We start from the raw sequence: 21197 nt of genomic DNA, 5'->3' as shown, positions 1-21197 counted from the left end.
TAAAGTGATTCTATACAGGCAGGGCCAAACACGGCCCAGGGTTCATTCCAGTCAGCACAGATAGGATGGTCACCTCTTTGTATTTACCAACAGTATACTTTTCTTAAACTTGTCATGAAGTTTTGTATTTTTAAAAAAGTGCAAGCATAACATCTGGTTTTCAAATAAACTTATTTTTTCCCTTAACCATTCCCCCCCTCTCTTTTTTTAATTAAACCGAATCATCGTATCTCCTCAGATCCTGGGGTAACCATTAAATTGAGACGTTTGGGCTATTTGAAGTGTATTTATGGTACAGATCAGACTTTGTGAAGCTGGTGCCCTCCATGTGACTCCCATCAGCCCCAGCACATAATGGCTAAGACTGATGGGAGTTGTAGTTGAAAACACCCACAGAACACTCAGTTAAATGAAGCCTGATAGTCTTATATTTAAAATTCTAACACAGTACCAAATATATGTTTATAGCTGTGTAAGCAGCACAGTTACCATGCACACTCCTGTTGATGGCAAAGGAGCCTTTTTTCCCAAACTGAATTTTTATTCCAAAAAAAATTAGAAAGCAAGACAATAAAAAACAAATGCGTTATAATCTCAAATTAAAGCATTAACTGGCAACCATATAAAAAGAAAAATAATAATAGCAATATTGGCACTTCAACAGAGTTTTTTAAACTAAATATCCTATGAATTGTAAGTGAACTTGCAGACATACATAATTCACTCATGATACATACATCCCCCTCTCTGCATGGATATATAAGATTATCCTCTTTAAGAACACAATCGTGAAGGCTTTGGTAGCAAAAGTTCATCTCAGACTGTTGTTTCTAAAACAAGTCATCCAAAGTGATACCCTTAACTCTTTTTTAATCATCTGAATTCAGCTCATTTAAACTGTGATGTGACCGAGTGTCCGTAGTTGCATTTCATTTAATGAAATCAGTCCAACCTATTTTTAAGGACACAGTTCTAACCGGTTAAGTACTAAGGAATCAAGGCAAACTGAAAAAGATGCAATTGGATGAGAAGACTTCCAAAAGAAGAAGAAAAGGATAAGACCCTCTGGATGAAGAGATTCTGCAAGTCCCAAGGACTATGACTGCTGCTGCTGCTGCTGCTGCTCTTGCTCACTGCTGGCCTGGAGATTGGCTTTCTGGACTTCAAGTTCTTCTGCACTGACCATGGAAGGGTCAATTGCGGCATATCTAGTACCGTGGAATTGAAGTAGGTGGATCTACAGGATAGGAAAAATAGGCAAAGTGGCACATATTCACCCTTTCCTGTAAGTCACAGCACTCTGTGATTATTTGTTTCATAAAATGCATATACCACTTGACTGTAAAAAACAACCACCTCACAGCAGTTTATAAAAAGTTGAATCAGTGATAAACTGATCGGCATTCTACATATCTGAGGTGGTTTGTCTTAACAGGAATGTTTTCAGTAGGCACTGAAAAGAGCCCAGTGAAGGTGCTTGCCTGGTGTCAATAGGCAGGGAGTTCCAAAGTGTAAGGCACTGTTGCACTAAAAGATCTAGTTCTTAAATGCAGAACGGATATTATATGGCACCTGTAACAGTGCTTGTTCCACTTTAAAAAAAGAGAGAGAAAACCAACCACTGCTGGTGCAAGCTCCACAAATTTCACATCATCTGAAGTGTATGCGGTCTTCTAGGAAGAGGCAGGAACCACTCCCAGAGGCAGCACAAGCCAAATGGAGTCAGCTCTATGGAGCAGCATATTTGAACAATGCCAGGCATGTCCATATAACACCCAAACTCCAAATGACTCCAGGAGAGGAACATTTGGCAGTGCCACAAATCTTCTATTACCCTGTGTTTGGCGGTGGCTGGGGGGGGGGGGATATTTCCTTAAAACCCATAGTAGCGTTCCTGCAGCCCAATAATAGAAACCTCTTGACCTTCCTTCCTTTTCTCTCCTTCATGCAACATGTCTGCCTCCATCGGATGGGGATTTGTAATAACGCCCCCCCCAGCTTTACTCATCCTCTTATAATCCGTCAGCAATGTTAACACCACAATGCTTGCATAAACCCCTTTGGCAATGCGGGCAGAGCTCTGTGGTTTCCAAACAACAGCTGAGAAATTTAAAGCTACAGACTTACTTGGACGTAGAGGTTTACTTCGGCACTCCTGCAAAGATATGGGAAATTGCCCCCTGTCTTGAGGTGAGCTCTTCTAGCATTGGGATACAGCTTATACATCTCTTCTTTCGCTTCGGTGGAAAGAGCACTCTGGTCAAACACCTAAAAAAACAAGCATTCCATGCTAAGAACTGCCTGTAGATCCCATGCATTCTAACAGAGAGAATTTTTTTCTGTTTAGAACAGGGGTGGCCCTCTATATTGTCAGTGAACTACAGCTCCCATCGCAAGACGAAAAAACCGCAAGATGAAGAGACTCACGGAACGGATTAATTTCGTCTTGCGAGGGACCACTGTACTATTATCTCACCTCTTATAACTGGAGAAAGTAGTCCTATAGGGACACAGCTATGTTTTAAAAATAGGCATGCTCCTGCTGATGTTCTCTCCATTTCCAAAACTGGACCTTGCATCTTCCTAGAATGATGCTAAATAAGTGTTCCTCTACCAATCCCACATCCTAAATAAGAGATAACTTACATCCATGATAGTCACAGGAATGTCTCTGATTTTATGAGGTTCCACGTAGGAATTTTGGCAGTTGAGGGTAAGTCTTGAAGCGAGCTCACTCTGACCCAGGCTTTCCAGCTTTCAGGAAAAATAAATTAATTCAAAAGAAGGTTGTGAATTTGTTTCAAGGCAGGGCAATAAAGAAATAACCAAGCTTATCACAACATCTGGGAGTTTGAAGCACATTTGCCCCACTCTTCACAGCCAAAGAGGCTCCCAGAACAGTCATAAGCAAGAATAAGTTTAAAAAGTACAAACCATGCCTAAGGTTTAATGTGCAAAAGACATGGCACTGAAGGAAGAAAGGATGAAGGAAATAACCAATATTAGATGGGATTTCAGCATGCAAATCTTAAAGCAAAGTCATACAACTGGGAATCCTCACCCTATCAACCATGAAATCAATGCCATCAGCCATTTCAGTATCTACAGGACCAGATGCAAAATTCCCAAGGACAATTTTCTTCAGCATGAAGGCAGGCATTAGCCAAAAGCTGAAAAGAGAATTATAGAAAGGTCAAAAATTTTGTTGCTTTCTCCTTCCTCCAGGAGCACTGGATTGTCATGAGAAACATTTTGTATAAACCGTGCAAACGTTATAACACAAGACATACTGAACTCCCTCAGCATTAAAGCATGTACTTGTGACTGCCTGCATTAATACAACAACAGAAGGAATTTTTGTATACAGTGGTGCCTCGCAAGACGAAATTAATTCGTTCCGCGAGTTTTATCGTCTTGCGATTTTTTTCGTCTTGCGAAGCACGGTGTTGGAAAAGTTTTGGAACATCTTAAAAAATCACCAAAGTCTCCAAAAACCTCAAAAAAGGCTACCACACCGCGTGCTATGAGTTGCTCCTCGAAGTCAAGTCGCAACTGTATTAACGGTTTTAAGAAAAAGGAAACAAACTTGCAAGACGTTTCCGTCTTGCGAAGCAAGCCCATAGAGAAAATCGTCTTGCGAAGCAACTCAAAAAACCAAAAACCCTTTCGTCTAGCGAGTTTTCCGTCTTGCGAGGCATTCGTCTTGCGAGGTACCACTGTATATATATCATAACAATTATGGGCTTCAAAAGCTAATTCTAAGATGTGGAGAAGTTCTTCATTTTTTTTAAAAAATGCGTTGCAAAGGCCAAGCTGTATTTGCCATAACTCTACGTAGCCCAAAGTTCACAAACAGTAGGCAGGAAGTGGCCCTTATGCCCATCTAAAGAACAACACAAAAGCTATTTGTTTTGCCTACATACATCTCTCACCTGTTTGCCGTCCATGTCTGGTTGAAAATGGAGGTGTCGCTGAAAGCGTTGCACAGAATCAGAGACTGGACTCTGGGAGACTTGTGAGTGTATTCAGCAAATTTCTGAGCAAGGAAGCCCCCCAAGGAAGCACCAAAGACGTGGACCTAATTTTAAAAGTAAAAGATACCGCAATAAATAACAGCAACATCCTTTGGCTAGCTGTTTTTATTAAGGCATTTTGTGTGACATTTTGCATTCAAAAGCACTTGAAAGCTAGGCCAGTATTATGATTGTATTGCAGGTGGAAAGTGGAGGGAGACTGGCTTGCCAAAGACTACCTGGTGAGAGTCAATGACAGAGATGCATTTTAAACCAGGTGGTTTCTCATTCATACTTGGCTCTTAAGGACTACGCCAGGAGTAGCCAATGTGGTGCTCTGCAGATGTTGTTGGACTCCAACTCCTATCATCCTCAACCACAGGCCATGCTGGCTGGAGTTGGTAAGAGTTGGAGTCCAACAACATCTGGAGGGCACCACCAGCCTGGCTGCCCTTGCACTATGCCAAACCACAGGGGTGAGGAACCTTCTTCATCCCAAGGGTTGCATTCCCTTCTGGGCAACCAGGACAGTATAGTAGCCTGGTTTCTTTACACTCACACACCCCTCTCTATCCTCCATCTAGGCAAGCAAGAGGCACTATTACAGTTCAGTGAAATATTCCTGCCAAGTAAAGCACTCAAGGGGTGAATCAAGACCAGTGAAGTGTGTGGCTTGGGGAGTGCGCCAAGGGCTGGCTAGAGAGATTTGGGGGCATCGCAACCAGCTCCTGGGCCTGCAGTTTCCCAGGCCCTGCTATAATCGCTCTCATGGTATTTTGTAGAGAAAGTTGTTCCGAATAAGATTATCCTCCCCATTTGGGATTTCCCAAAGTTTATCAACTACATTCATAGACAATGGTCCTCGCAGAAATAAAGTAAGGTCTACAAGACAGAAACATATTTCCATTTTTCTATAAATCACCCTGGGGCCTTTTCAACGAAAGGTGGGCAGGGGGTATATAAATTCAAAAATAACTTATACTCTTTCACACACAGCTTATGCAAGCTTCCATTCAACAGATATTATAAACCATTTTAGAGAAAATATATTTTGGAAGATTTATTACAATTTAAGAACAGCCAAGTCCTACCCAGAATATGCTGTTTACTTAGAAAAGGTCCTGAAAAAAGAGCAACAAAAAAATCAATCAATGGGGTTGGAAAATAACAGGAGAGGGCTCTCCTTTGTTGGAGCAATTAAGGTTATTCTGAATAAACTCTAGGCTTTTTACCTAACATTTCTATTGTAAGCACAGGCTATTTGTCAATCTCAGGGCACTAACTTTATCCAGCTGTAGATGGTCTAATAGTTTTCTGAATCCATCGCAGAACTCAAAAATTTCCCAGTAAACTGGATACTGCAGCTAAGATTAGAAAGGTAGGTTAACAATGGTGACATGAACAAAGACAAAGATGTAAAAACATGCATTTTAACCCTCTTCACCAGTAAGAATTTAAGAACCAGCTAGCAACTTAGACACCTGCATCGTATATGGGGAGAAGCCCACCTTGTACGAGGTCAAAGCATACTATGAAGCAACCTGCAGCCCTTCAGATGTTGTTAGGTTCCCATCAGTCTCAACTAGAGCAGTCAACAGTAAAGCATTATGGCAGTTGCCATCCAATAAGATCTGGAGGGCCAAAAGTTCCGTACCCTTGTGATAAAGCAAGCTCGGCTAAAAACCCATTATTCTCCACATTATTCTCTGCCATCCAAGTCTGGATTTTTCAATATTCAATGATTACCGTATTTTTCGCCCCATAAGACGCACTGGCCCATAGGACGCACCTAGGTTTTTTTTAGGGGGGAGGACTAAAGGGGGGGGAATTATTTCCCCCCCCCCAGGCGTGGGGCTGGGGCGGGAGATGCCCGAGCTTCCCCCGACCCCAGAACAGGCTGCTATCCACAAGCCTAGGGAGCCCGGCGGGAAGTCGCGCCGGTCTCCCCAGGCTTGCGGATATCTGTCCCCGAGCTTGTGGGGCTAGTGGTGGGGAGAAGCGTGCTTCTCCCCACCGCCAGCCTCCAAACCAGGTTGGGGAATAGTGGGATGGCAGCGCTCCGCCTCCCCGTAGTCCCCCGAGCTTGTGGGGCTGCCTGATATCTGTACAAAGCCCGGGGTGCACTGTGCAGTGCGCCCCAGGCTTCAGGATGCAGGCTGCTATCCGTAAGCCTTGGGAGCCCGACGGGAACTCCCGTGGAGCTCCCAAGGCTTGCGGATAGCTTCCTGAAGCCTGGAGAGCGAGAGGGGTCGGTGCGCACCGACCCCTCTTGCTCTCCAGGCTTCAGCGAAAGCCTGCATTCGCCCCATAGGACGCACACACATTTCCCCTTCATTTTTGGAGGGGGAAAAGTGCGTCCTATAGGGTGAAAAATACGGTAATTTTTCATTTTTAGTTTTACCCACTAGCCCCATGGTTCCCAACGGTGCAATTTGATTTTTAAGGGGGGCAATTCAAGAATGAGTTATCAACAGTTACTGGCCTTTTAGGCTTCTTCCACATGAATAGGGGTTCACTTTTTGAATAATAAGAATTATGTGTCATTGGGGGGGGGGCACCAGGATTTCAGAGATGCTTAGGTGGGGCATGGCCAAAAAAATGTTGGGAGCCATTACACTAGCCCCTAGCCTCTTAAAGTTTTACTCACTGGCCTCTGAAAGGCAGCACTAATAGGGGGGAAATGCACAAGTTTGCACCCCCATCTACGTTTCAAAACAATTTCATTAGATGTAGTTACAGAGAAAGTCAGCCATAGTCTACATTTTCAAGAAGCCTACTCATGTTCTCAAGCTGGTGCCTTCCAGATGCTTTGGACTACAATTCCCATCAGCCTCAGCCAGTATAGCTGGGGCTGTTGGAAGCCACTGTCTATTTAGAGGACACTAGGCTGAGGAAGTTTATTCTGCTTTGTGATCATTTTTATAACAGTACAACGAGCTTAAGTAGCCCTGGAATCCAGAAGCTAAACCAACCTAGACCACTATTCTCCAGTGGATGGGAGTTCCAAGAGCTTTGCTGACATGCATAAAATGAGCACATGGGAGAGAAGTAGGAGGGAGCCCCTGATCAATCTTCTATCACTACAGGGAAAAGATATGCACCTCCCAAGAGATGTATATCCTAAATTTTAAGCCTCAGCTCTTAAGACGCTCTCTGTACCATAAGGCTGGAATTCTAATCTGAATTACCAAAAGGGATTAGATGGTGTTGACCCAGAGATATCCTGCCTTGGAGGAATGTTCTCTCATTAAATAAAACCACCAAGGTTAAATGCAATCTGAAAACCCTTAGTATCAAATTTCAGAGCAGGCTTTAGGGACAAAATATGCACTCAAGTAATGTAGGCACATGAAAAAGCTGCATGACCAGAATTCCAAAAGACAGGCTTGGACGGCCGTAGCGGAAATCTAGTACATTTCATACTGCTTTGAGAACATACATAAAAAGACAGATTTAACATTTGCTCAAATGCTGAGAATTTCAGGGTTCCGCTGAAGATACTTACAGCAATGACTCTGTAACCCCATCCAGACAAGGCTAAAATCTGCTGGAAGAAAACATCAGCCGTTCCACTGACAGGTGGGAGAAATATAAGGGGGCACCGAATATTACGGGGTCCTGCATCATAGAGCGACCAAACTTTACTATCATCGTCATCTACTATAATCTGTAAAATAAATGCAGAGAAGGTAAAAATGGCTTCTTCTGATGCACATAGTAGTTAGTATTCCTTCAGCACAGCCATCATTGAAATCTGGGTGGTGGTGTCATTGGGGCAGGATTTGGGGGGGTAGATAACCATGGCACCAAATGAGCAGAATGAGCTCCCCAAATACAGCAGGTCTGGCTTAACACAATCTAAAGCAAAATTAATGCAGAGTAGCATCTAAAAGTGGGGGGGGGGAGAGATAGACAGACAGACAGACAGACAGACGGACGGACGGAATAAGACAATTAACTTCAGAGTCTAAAATTTTCTTCCACTCTGATTCCAGGAATCTCTTCTCTGCTTTACATTTAAAAACGGACTGCTTGCAAAGTAGTCTTAGCTTGTCACGTCTTATGTTTACACAGCCTACTGAAACACATCTGGAGGCAGAAGAAGTGCAACTGTGAAATATAATCAGTTGCTTTTCAACCAGCTCCATGAACGAGCCATTTGGCTGCTTTGCAACTGATTCTGTGTAAGCCACACAACTTGCCACTGCAAGGTATTATCCACATGTAACATGCACAATCCTTTGCAAGATCCTGTCATGCAAAGAATTAATGGCTTTGCCATGCCCACTCCAGACTGGGCTTCAAAAAGAGCTTTATAAAAATGATCTCCCTCCCTTCTCTCTGACTGTTTAGACCCCTCCAGACAATACTGTTGTGGATCCAAATATGCCTTCCCCACCCCAAAACGGTCACAGGCCAAAGCAAAGTTAATGTACTCAATACAAATGTGATACGCCAACGCAGAAGAGCAGGCATGGAACTCAATCATGTGAGCATCAGGACATTCTGCTTTGGAACAGATCCAAGTTAGAAAAGACGTAAGCAAATCTAAAATATTCAGAAGTCAGACTTTCTCTGCTCTCCCAACGCGTCATCACCAAATCATGAGACTGAAAAAATATTGGGGGATGGAAAGAGAGTGGTTTTGCTCTTCAAGCTTCAGAGGAAAGAAACATGCAGCTGGCTTCCTTTTTTAGACACTGCAGGTTGAGCAAGGAAACAAGACTCTCTCAGCAGCCATTTCAGATCCAAAACCACTCTGAGTACAAAGGAGTTGCTCAGATAAGAAAATAATTGGTTAATGGATGCATGTAAAACACCTACACCATGGGTTGCCAGTGTGGTGCCCTCCAGATGTTATCAAACTACATTTTCCTTAATCCCTGGCCACTGGCCATGCTGACTATGACTGATGGGATTGGAAGACCAAGAATATCTATAGGGCACCATTTTGATCAACCTGGATTTACATTCATTAAAACAGGAATGGCTGCTCTGTGGCCTTCCAGATGTTGAATGCCACCTCCCATCAACCCCAGTTAGCCTGGCCAATGGTGAAAGATGATGGGAGTCATTGGAGAGCCATCCCAAATTAAAAGATGGGCACAATTCATTGCATGTCTACTTAGAAGTAAATCCCATTAAGTTCAATAGAACTTGCCCCGAGTGTGCAGCCCAACGTTATTTTTTTTTAATGTTGCTTTGGCTTTAATATGAACATTGCACTGAAGATGGGTCACAATTATAAACTAACCATGATATTAGAAGTGCTTTAACTTTACTCGTTAAGATTTACTGAAGTACATTCTGTGTCCACTTTATCCAGGAATGTTTAGTGCAATAAGCTCCAGGTTTTTATAATAATCCCTTCACTTCCAAGAGGCTAAAAAAATATGGGTGAAATCCAATTGTGGTGTTCCTTGCAGTCCCCTCCATGCTCCAAAGATCTGTTCTGGAGGGTTCAGTGATCCTCCAAAACAGATAAAGGGGAATGGAAGGCAAACCTTGTTGTGTCCAGACGGCATTTCATTGGATCTTGCCATATGTCAGGGGTCAGCAACCTTTCTCAGCTGTGGTCCGGTCCACCGTCTCTCAGACCATGTGGTGGGCCGGACTATATTTTGGGGAAAAATAATAATGAACGAATTCCTATGCCCCACAAATACCCCAGAGATGCATTATAAATAAAAGGACACATTATACTCATGTAAAAACACGCTGATTCCCAGAACGTCCGCGGGCCGGATTGAGGTGGTGATTGGGCTGCATCTGGCCCCTGGGCCTTAGGTTGCCTACCCCTGCCCTATGTGTTTACTCTCAATACAGTATTCCATAACATGAATAAGGGAAACTCTCACCCTATGCTTAAGTCAATTACAAAACCCACATTAATTTATCTGATTGCAGATTACACCAAAATCTTCTGTGTATAAAAATGTCCAGTTTATTCAATCATCGTCAAGTTAGTTGAACTTCTCTAGCTGGAAACAATAGCACAAATTCAGCTGTTCCTCCTCCTCCACCACCACACAACGCCTCTATTAACATCTGAAAGGAAAGCAGCTGGCAAAACCTTAAGAGCTGGTTAGCTAGATGTCTCTGGTCTGCAGTAAAAGCTGTACTTGAGGAAGCATGTGAAAGATCACATGTTGCTAGAAAATCTTGCACTGTTCACCTAAAACAAAAAAGACTCAGAGATAATCCTAAACAGGGCTGCATGCCAAAAATCCAATACCAACAAAGTTCCTGTCCAGTCTCCTTTTCACTTTTTTTTTGTATTAGAGAGAATTTCCTGTAGAGGTGCATCCCACTGAACAGAAGTGCTTGAATGCAGGTCTACTCAGCATACAATATTAGCCCTGATTCATACTATCTTTTCTAATCACAAACCACCCAAGAGATTTCAGCCTGTACATTCCAGACAGCCAAAAGATTCTCTGAATGCATGCTCACTGCTGAGATGATATTGAGTTCACCACATCACATGATGCTGTTTTCCAGACATGCCGTAACCCAGTGGCTGAACATATGCTTTTTGATGCAAAGGCTCCCATGTTCAATCTTTGGCATCTTCAGGTAGGGTGTGGAAAGACCCCTGACTAATATCCTAGAGAGCCACTGCTGCCTACCTAATCCACACTTTTCAAAATAGGATGCAAAGCAATACGGAACCATCATCTTCTGAAATCCCCATTTCTCCAAATTCTCCAAGTTCTCCAGCCAAGTAACGTGTGCAAAAATGCCTATCTACGGTAAAATATGCATATAAATGCATGGGTAAAAAGGTACAGGTAAAGGACCCCTGGACGGCTAAGTCCCGTCAAAGGTGACTATTGGCTTACGGCGCTCATCTCGCTTTCAGGCCAAGGGAGCTGGCGTTTGTCCACAGACAGCTTTCCGGGTCATGTGACCAGCATGACTAAACTGCTTCTGGTGCAACAGAACACTGTGACAGAAACCAGCGCACACGGAAACGCCATTTACCTTCCCACCACAGCAGTACCTATTTATCTACTTGCAATGGCATGCTTTCGAACTGCTAGGGAGGCAGGAACTGGGACAGAAGAACGGGAGCTCACCCCATTGTGCTGATTCGAACCACCAACCTTCTGATCAGCAAGCCCAAGAGGCTCAGTGGTTTAGACCACAGCGCCACTAGCATTAGCAAAAATAACATACAAAAAGTGCATAATATGGGAGGGGCTACTAGGGGCGCATCGGAAGATGGCTGACAATAACATCTCTCCGACCCACACAAGGTAATTAGGAGGCTGTGATGGGAGTAAATAGCCTCCCTACCCCCCCCATGGGTGGGGGGGGGGACTGCCCTTGCCTGCTGTGCCCGATACCACCCCCCCGAATTTGTGGGGATGGGGGCACTAGGCAGAAAGCCCTCCTGTGGATTTCGGCACTCCTGGATGCTGTCTCTGATCCATGCCTCTAGTTTGCAGCAACTTCAAAAGAAACAATTAGGAGGAAGCGAATGCACATATTTCAAGGATGAAGGGGGAGTAAAGACTGCTAACTGAAGAGATCTCTGATAAACAAGACGGGTCGGAGGAACAAGAATAAATCATGAGAAGACCCACCAAGGCTCGGTATGGCAAAGGGACTGGATGGGGGAGGGGAAAAAACTTTCCTTTCTTTTTTCTATGTGATTAACCAAGAATCCCCCCCCCCCCCCAAGTCACAAGTTAGAAATGTCGTTTAAATGACTTAAGCTGTGGATTTATGACTGTGTGGAGATAATTTACTAACCAAAGCATGTTTCAAGAAGATCGTGGAAACTATAAGAGCTTTGGAATGACGCAGTAAAAAATGCCGTCGCCATGTTGGCAAGTTCTGTTGGAGGACTTAAGTCTGGGAGGAGGAACAGAGCTGTTTTTATATTGTGGGTGAGACTCCTCAGAGGGACTTAAGAGCGACAGATTTGAGAGATTAATGATGGAAAGAGTGGTGTTATCTATGAAAGCAATGATATATGGAAACCATCTTGATATGAGGACTGGACGAACGGAAAAATTCACACAGGATTATAATTGGTGTTCATCTGCTTAAGGAGATTATCAGAAGAGATCATAAAGAAAAAAAAGAAAAAATATACGAATAAGATGAGATGTGGAAACAGCAAGATAAGACTGGATAGAATTATGAACATTATTTGGACTGATTTGTGGATATTAACGCAGTAGCAAGATGATGATTGGAATCCCCCTTTGGAACTTGAAATATGGGTCCCCTCAACAAAAATTTAAAATTCGGCTTTGTAATTTGGAATTTATGTGATGTGATTTGATTTGATTTGATTGGTCGGTTAATAATATTTTTTTTTAAGTGCATAATATGAGGGAAAGTGGTTTTGCAGAAAAAGTGTGTATTAACAGGAAATCACACTCAAATGCTGATGAATTTTCAGGAGGACTTTTAAAAAAATCACCAACTGATACAGAAATGTGGAAAACTGAACTTAAGAATGGAAAAATGAGAAACTGAGAAAAACTGAAAGTGACAGATTTGCTCATTGATACCATTGAGTCATATGACACAGATTCCTACAATTCCCCACAATGAGCACATCACCCAGATTTGAAAAATAAACCTCTCTCTGGAATAGCACAGTTGGTAGAGCATGAGTCTCTTAAGGTCGTGGATTTGAGCTCAAGCTGGGCATAAGATTCCTGCCTGCATTACAGAGGGCTGGACTAGATGGCCCTTGAGGTCCCTTCCAACTCTACAATTCTATGGTTCTAGGTATCACAATAATGTTGGTTCCATGCTTTCAAGGAGTCTTACTGTGATTATTCAGCTAAGCAATAATATTTGCACAGCTGCGATTCACGTTGATGAAAAGCACGTTAAGGAAGATGCCAGGTATTTCGTAACAGAACAAATACTCCATCTTGTTGTAGTTTTATTTTCTGCAGCCAGGGAGGGCAGGGCATTCAAATTAATTCCAGTCTGAGGTGATGAGCAGAAGCAGCTGTGACGTTTTTATTCTCTCTCCTCCTGTGGGCACAGGGCAGAGTTCTCCACAGGGAAGGCATGCTCACACACATCTCAGCACACTACCTTCCCTCTCTGTGGCTGCTATGCTTTGTAGAAAGACAGCATTACTCAAGGGAGACATTGGCCTCAGACACCAACGGCTATTGCTTCATAGAAAATTCCCGTAGGTCTGCAATATGCACCATTTACAACCGTTGGGTTGTGGTCCAACAGAATGAGCTCAGGCTTGCAAGAGAGGTTAAAGATAATATAAAAAGGTTTCTTCGGCTATGTCCGAAGTAAGAGGAAGAACAAGCAAGTGGTAGGTCCTCTGCGCGGGAAGATGGGAGAAATGCTATTGGGCAACAGAGAAAGGTGCAACTAATCAACACCTACTTTGCCTCTGTCTTCACCCAAAAGGAAAGTGATGCCCAACCTGGTGATAACAGAATAAATGGTATAAGGAGGGAGCTGCCACCCAAGATAGGAAAAGAGGTAGTAAGGGAACACCTAGCTACTTTAAATGAATTCAAGTCTCCAGGGCCTGGTGAGCTGCACACAAGGGTACTAAAGGAGCTTGTGGATGTAATTTCAGAGCCTTTGTCTATTATCTTTGAGAATTCTTGGAGAGTAGATGAGGACCCTACAGACTGAAGGTGGGAAAATATTGTCCCCATCTTCAAAAAGGGGGGAAAGGAAGACCCAGGTAACTACTGAGCGATGAGCTTGACATCAATACCAGATGGAATAACAAATTTGGTGGATCAGGGAAATGCTGTGGATGTAGTGTATCTTGATTTCAGTAAGGCATTTGACAAAGTCCCCCATGATATTCTCGCAAGGAAGCTGGTAATATGTGGGTTGAACGAGGTAACCGTTGGTGGATTTGTAGCTGGTTGACTGAGTACTCATTAATTGTTCCTTGTCATCCTGGAAAAAAGTGACAAGTGGGGTGCCACAGGGTTCTGTCCTGGGCCCGTTGATGTTCAATGTCTTTATAAATGACTTGGATGAAGGAATTGAGGGGATGCTTAGCAAATTTGCAGATGACACCAAACTGGGAGGGGTAGCTAATGTCGCAGAAGACAGAATCAGAATTCAAAATGACCTTAACAGATTGAGAGCTGGGTGCAAGCTTAACAAAATGAATTTCAGTAGGAACAAATGTAAGGTTCTGCACTTACGCAGGAAGAATTAGATGAACAAATATAGAATGGGGGACACCTGTCTTATGAGCAATGCATGTGAAGAGGATCTTTGGGTCTTGGTGGGCCAAAAGCTTAACATGAGTCAACAGTGTGATGCCGCAGAAAAAGAAAAAGAAAAAAAAGGTAATGCTATTCTAGGCTGCATCAAGTGAAGTATTGTGTTCAGATCAAGGGAAGTAATAATACCACTATTCTGCCTTGGTCAGACCATGCTTGGAATACTGTGTCCAATTCTGGGCACCACAATTTAAGAAGGATGTTGACAAGCTGGAATGTGTGCAGAGGAGGGCAACCAAGATGATCAAGGGTCTGGAAACTAAATCTTATGAGGAGCGCTTGAAGGAACTGGGTATGTTTAGCCTGGAAAAGAGGAGACTAAGAAGAGATATGATAGCCATCTTCAAATATCTGAAGGGCTGTCACATGGAGGAGGGAGCAAGCATGATTATTTTCTCCTGCTCTAAAGGGTAGGATTCGAATCAATGGCTTCAAGTTGCAAGGAAGGAGGTTACGACTAAACATTCGGAAAAACTTTCTGACAGTAAGAGCTGTTCAGCAGCAGAACAGACTCCCATGAGAGGTGGAGGACTCTCCTTCCTTGGAGGTTTTTAAACAGAGGTTGGATGGCCATCTGTCATGTTTGCTTTAGCAGAGATTCCTGCATTGCAGGGGGTTGGACTAGATGACCCTTGGGTCCCTTCCAGCTCTAAGCTTTTATGATTCTAACTTGCTTCTGGTTTGTGGTGTGGAAGCCTATACAGCTGTTAGTTCTGCAGCACCACTATAAGGCCTTTGCAGGCACGCTATGGGACCATGATCTCCAGAGAGCCACATGAAGTGGGAGGGAAAGAGTTTAGACGGCTTGGTTTGGGTTGCAAGAAGGAAGGAACACAAGTTCCTAGTAGTGCTGAACCAATCTGTAAATTTTGGTACCTCTCTGTTTCTTATTTTTCTAACCTTAAATTCAGCTTGCCACATTTCCGCTTCAGTTTGCCATCTTATATATTTTTTTAATCCTCAGTAATTTTTTGCAGCAATTTAATGTACATTTGTCCTTGGCAAACACTTTTTTATATGAAGTTATGCACAACAGACCTATTGCTACAAACAATATGCATTGTATGCATTTTTTGGGTTAATATCTGTATTTTTACACACTCCCCTCTAGTCTAGTCTATGCAACTGTACATTTTTTTTGATCGGAGAACTTGTATGGCAAAATGTGGATTTCAAAGGAAGTGCAAACTGGGTAGATTCACAGTAAAAAATACAAACCAAACCAAATTTCTCCACCATCTTTGGTTTCTAAAGGGGGGAGGCTATATATATATACTTCCTAGACCTCTTTACCTCTGTACAGTATGATTCTTCCGGAATAAGGAAAAATGCAATTTTGTTGATGCTTCGATCCTGGAATTGCTGCTCTTAATCCCCAGAAGGCAACAATAATTTTCTGTATGGCAAGTCAACCTAGCAAGGTCAGGATTTATGGGCTTGCCCACATACTACAAATTATATGCAAACATTGCAGAAAATTCCACACATGTAATATGGACAGACAGAACATAGGTATCTATGGACCTGATATACATTTCGAGTTCTAGGGTCCTGCTAAATTATGCCCCTGAGTTTGCAATTAAGGATCGAGTAAACAGCACCAGAGGATCCCTCATATACATGTCCTTGGGATCAGAGGGAAAATCAATCAATCAATCATATATTCCATCCTTCCTCCCAAATGAGCACAGGCTCAGGGCAGCAAGAATTAAAAACTGGACCTACCTTTTTTAGAGGAACTGTACTTCTGAACCAGTTATAGTCAGGAGAGATTTTAATCTCTCCCATGGTGGTAACGAACCCAAGGTAAAGAAAAACCTGAAAACACAACAGGGGAAATGTTTCAGACAAAGTAAATAAAATGTAGGATCACTTATATACTTGAGGGAATTTCTTCAGGGTAAACCTGCTTTCAGGTCCCATCAATTTATTATTCTTCCCTTCAGATTTACTTATTTACTTGTGCGCAACTGGAAACCACCAATAAAAATTCTGGAACTGGAAAGTGTGGAAAAGATAAGGAAGTTCAAATTAGAAGCGATTTAATACATGTTTTCTAGTTAGATGGCACAAGGGAGCTGAGAGACCAACTGCCTCTTCCTAAAAATAAAATACAACTGCTGCTGAAGGACCAACTGTGCATAACAGAAGATGAACCACTGTTGTAGCTCCATGTAGGCCAAACAGTACAGGAAATGAAGCACATTTTGGTGAGGATTATGGGTCAAAGCCTTGCAGAGTGTTAACATGCAAAATGGCACAGCAGAAACCTTAATATGAAACCAGTATTTTGGCTATACATTGTAAATAGAGTTGTGCACCTTGCACAATTCCACATTCCTAAGAATCAAACTCAAGCACTCCTCCCAGGACACAACTAGCATTTTGTATTATGAAAGTGTGCTTAAAAATGCACAGGCAGTATTGCAAAACTCTCCAGGGTTTCAGAAGATGGTGCTTCCAAGCACCTCTCTCACAGCCTCTAGGTCACTTCCCCCTCACGCTCCCCTTTTCAAACTCTCCAAATTCTGCAAACAATCGACCGTCAAATCCAGAATGTGAATTCAGCAAAACATTGCAAAATACTGTTCACAGGCTGTGTTGACTTGCACAGCCTCTTTGGACGCAGAGCTTCGTCGGTCAAAGTTTCCCAGGCATGAATATGACTGACCTTGAACATATTTGTATTACAGCCATGTAATATTGCCCTGCGCAAAACCTGGGGCCCAAGAAAATGCCTAAGAGGAAGCATCTGCTTACCCAATCTAAGGGCACAATAAAAATGAATCTACACAGTGGTTAGGAGTTAGGCAGCGTACACACTATACATTTAAAGCACACTGCTTCCCCCAAAGAACCTTGGGAACTGTAGTTTGTTAAGGGTGTTGGCAATTGTAGCTCTGTGGGAGGGTAAATTACAGTTCCCATTATTCTTTGGGGGAAACCATGTGCTTTAAAAGTATGGTGTGAACGCTGCCTTACTTTGTTGCTACAACCACCCCACAGTTTCTCTTTTTGTCACCTATGATTTAATACTACTGATGACGTCTTGGAACACAACGTAGCAAATAGTTCCTCCACTTTTAATTCTTCTCTACCAATATGCCTTGAACTAACTAACACACCAACATTCAGTGCTACCCCGGGCCTTGAGACTTCTACAGGTGCAGACAATGTTATGTCAGACAATTCAACAAAACCAAGCCCTCAAAACCACCTGCTCCTTACCATTTAGGAAGTTAGATAACATCTCAATTAAAACCAGCAGTAAAATTCAAAACATCACTTTCTATAAAAGCCAGATGTACCAAACCTAAACTGGAAAATACTTATGTGGAAAAACATTTCATGCATGCAGTACAATTAAAAGGCTGTGCTGTTGTTTTATTCCCCTGTTTTAGCCATAAATCTTCTGTTGATCACTTAAGTATGGAGTGAAGCACAGTCAGCTATTCTTCCGGGTTATAACTTATACTGTACAGCCCTTCTTCCTTACAACTCAAGAATAGTTTCTGACCCAAGTTTTAAAAGGGATTATTTCCAACTTCCATCAACAATTTATTAAGCTCCAAGTACTGCAACCCTCTGCATAGACTTGTAATCCAGATCATAGGATAGACCCAAAGGATTTTTATTCGTTTACTCATGCATTCCATACTCTCGAGTCAAAGGTAGAAACCAGAAAGATTTTCAATATTAGATTTCAGATGCTTCAGAACATTCACATGCTCTATAGTGCGCAAAGACACAGGACTTTGTACATGGCTTTGAACAGATATAGCACCAAAATATTGATTTGTTGCTGGGGGATGCATGGAACAGACTCTAACACAGAGATTTACAGCATTGGGTGCATCTAGGCAACTCCGTGGGTACATGGCAATAAGCTCCCACTTCCACCACCATAACCCAGGCTCCATGGCCAAATGCAGCCCTCCAGACCTCTCTATTTGGTTCTTGGAAGTCTCCCCATGTCATACCCCTCATTGACCCTGCTTCACACCCCAGGTGTTTCTGCCTGGCTGGAAGGTATCTATTAACAAAGGTTATGCCCCTTGCTTGCCTAGACGGAAGATGAATGGGGGTATGTTTGAAAGTGCAAATGTAAAATGTACATGTATTGCTGTACCTACTTTTTATCTTTTGTTCTGCCCCACAACTGGCATGCTTCCCCCTACCCCAAAAGTTACCCAGAAGGGAATGCAGGACCTGAGAAAGGTTTCCCACCCATCATAGCCTTCTCCAGCATCATCACATCGCCCTGAACAAACTCATCAGCTACGTTGGAATCCAGGAATAAAGAACCCAAATTTCACCACCATCACTACAGCACTCTCCCCACTTGTGAGTTTCAGCAGCTGGCATTCAGAGGCATCCTGCCCCCAACACAGAGGTAACATTTCCTTCCGATTCATCCCAAGAAAGGCCCTAGAATATGTCATGTATGTATTGGGTATATACATATTTCGTATAACAATGAAGTTATGAGATAGATTTCCATCATGCACCAATTTTGAAAAGCACAGCGTAAATGTAATAAATCAATCCATTTCATTTGGAAGCCCAGAGTTTGCTTTGTAAAAGTCCTTGGTATTACACCTAGCTCACTTCTTCTTGGGCCCTGAACTCCCATCAGTGGGCTTTGTGAGCTGAAGCTCCATCTTTTCATTCTTACTGGGCTTCAAATATTCATTTGATCACAGTACAATCCTATGCATATTTACGCAGAAGTAAATCTCACTGAGTTCAGTGGAACTGTCTCTGGTGCATTTAGGTTTGCAGCCTTACACCACAGTCCTAACACCCTGATCATTGATGCCAGAGGGGTAGGACATAGCAAAGGTGATCCTCTGTCAACCACAGCTGGTGGAGTGGGAGTGGCTGTACTGCTGCAGCCCCTGCTGAAGGCAGGAAAGTACCATCGGCAGCAGCCTACAGAAAGACCTAAAATGGGGTGCTGGCAGCTTTGGACGCAAAGCCCCACAGATCCTCTGAGGGGACCAATACTTTTAGGCCAAACTTTGAGCTGGGGGGAGAGGTAGGAACACTTTTCTCCCACCTTGGCCAGCACAAGCCAGCAGGGTTTCCAATGAAGTAGCTACTTTACCTGCTGCTGCCTGGCTCAGGTTTGCTCTAAAAAGATTGTTTTTAATGTTCGTTTCTGTAAGTTGCTCTAAGTAGCTTTTGTGGAAAAACAACAACTAAAAAACAATAACAAAGACACCCCTAGATTGTCCAGGCAGCAGATTTCAACTTTTAAGTTTATTTCGAGTAAGAGCACTTAAAAATAAATCAAACTTCAAAAAAACAGCACAATCTTTGGAGAGGCATTCTCTCACACATAAAAGGGAAGGTCTCTTCCAGAAACCTGCCACAACACGTGTGCTTTACTATATATACACGTAGCACTGTTGTGTGTGTGCAGGGAGCTTGGTGTGCAAGTAATGTTTGGGTGAACTTTAAAGCAGAAATTTAAAGCAGAAATTTATGCAACACAGGATCAAGTCTTACAGAGTTCAATGGTGCTTTCACTCTCCCACTTGTTTTCTTGGTTATATGATTTTGCTTTCCATAAATGTATAAGACAAAACATATTTACCTGCTACTTTTCTGCATAAACATACAATTATAGCTACCCCACCAAGTCTTTGGCATAATCCATTGGGTTGCAATGCTTAACCCCGCTTACCCGAGAGTAGGCCCCATTGAATTCAAATGTATTTACATCAGAGCAGGTGTGGTTTGGATTGCACACACAGTCCTCAACCCCTACCGGAAGTAAGCCAGAGCAGCAATAACAGGTCTCCTCAATATTCTTCACTTTTCCTCCCCTTCTCTCTTTCCACTGCCCTCCCTTTCTTTCAAAGTCATAGACTGTATGCTGCTCGGGGCAGAAGCCTGTGTTTTTCCTTACATTATTCTGTTAAACACTACGGATACTTGCTGGTATAAAGAGTGCATGTTAAGAGTTAAGAACTGTCACCTGATTAAAGAAAGCACAATACATTACATCTGCACACCAACAACAAAGTGCTTGGTAAAAAAAAACCATAAACTTTATGAGTGTAAAGCAACCATGTTTACAAGGCATTACAAGGCACATTGCAAAGTTAAATGCATCCCCCCATTTCCCACGGCCGCCTTTTTGCCCAGGACCTCCCCCCTCTCCACAGCTTAGCCCTTTTCCCAACCTCCCCTTCCTGAAAAATATAAATATTATCATTTCCACATCAACTATCTGCAACAAGCTACCCACCACAGAACACCTGAGACTCACTGTTTAGGTAAATGCGCACACCCCCTTCCCTCCGGAGAACTTCCCTCTCCCACCTCCCTTCGCCTGCATGCTCACAACAACCCTGCGAGGTAGTCCAGACTGAGGAGGCGAGTTTCGTGGCTCGGTGAGGGATTTCTGGACCCGTCGTGGTTCCTGCGCGCTCTTAACCGCTTCCACCACGCGCACTCTCAAATTAACAGCAGTTAGTTAATTAACAGCAGCTTATTCGCCATAACTACCCCTTGGAAACTTACTTCCCTCATCTACAGGAGGAGGTAACAACAGCAATACACGCACCTCCTCACTGTACCCCATCGACCTCACTGAGGTCCCGATCCATTTCTTACCGGATCTTCCACAGGGCGGAGTGGGGGGTGTTGAGGGATAGCCGAATATCGTATCCGCCCCCCCTCCTCTTCTCACGTCAGTGGTATCTTCCCAGCCCCCTCCGCCGCCGTCGCCTCTTCCTCGTCCCGCGGCGCCCTCAAGCAGCCAACCCCGCTGCTCTCCCGCCCCCGCCTCCCAAGCGGGCGGGGCGCGGGCCAACGGCGCACGCCAATCACTCGACGTCACACACCCCCTAAAAGGGGCAAGGGCCCGATGGAAGGAGCCTGAGCTCGACAGGCTCCATAGCTACCGAGGCGGAAGGGCTTCTGT

At 43.4% G+C, this 21197-nt stretch overlaps 1 protein-coding gene across 5 annotated transcripts; it reads right to left on the bottom strand.

Moving 5' to 3' along the window:
- Nucleotides 1-520: 520 nt before the first annotated feature.
- Nucleotides 521-21197, bottom strand: SPG21 (SPG21 abhydrolase domain containing, maspardin). Of its 5 annotated transcripts, none has more exons than XM_083475227.1 (9): nucleotides 20888-21197; nucleotides 15989-16081; nucleotides 7519-7680; nucleotides 5297-5377; nucleotides 3933-4078; nucleotides 3062-3170; nucleotides 2647-2754; nucleotides 2128-2268; nucleotides 521-1237 (listed from the first exon to the last, which is right to left on the bottom strand). In XM_083475227.1, exons 2-9 carry the CDS (start codon nucleotides 16049-16051, stop codon nucleotides 1097-1099), a joined length of 951 nt encoding a protein of 316 aa, XP_083331353.1. In that variant the 5' UTR covers nucleotides 16052-16081; nucleotides 20888-21197; the 3' UTR covers nucleotides 521-1096. The 5 variants fall into 5 exon arrangements, with proteins under 5 accessions (XP_083331353.1, XP_083331356.1, XP_083331352.1 ...); XM_083475230.1 differs by having other exon boundaries at nucleotides 20838-21088; XM_083475226.1 differs by having other exon boundaries at nucleotides 20795-20904.

Source organism: Podarcis liolepis, assembly GCF_965112155.1.
Source record: "Podarcis liolepis genome assembly, chromosome: 14".
Classification (NCBI taxonomy): domain Eukaryota; kingdom Metazoa; phylum Chordata; class Lepidosauria; order Squamata; family Lacertidae; genus Podarcis; species Podarcis liolepis.
Note: the sequence above shows the minus strand (reverse complement) of the source record. Positions and strands in the feature narration are given on the sequence as shown.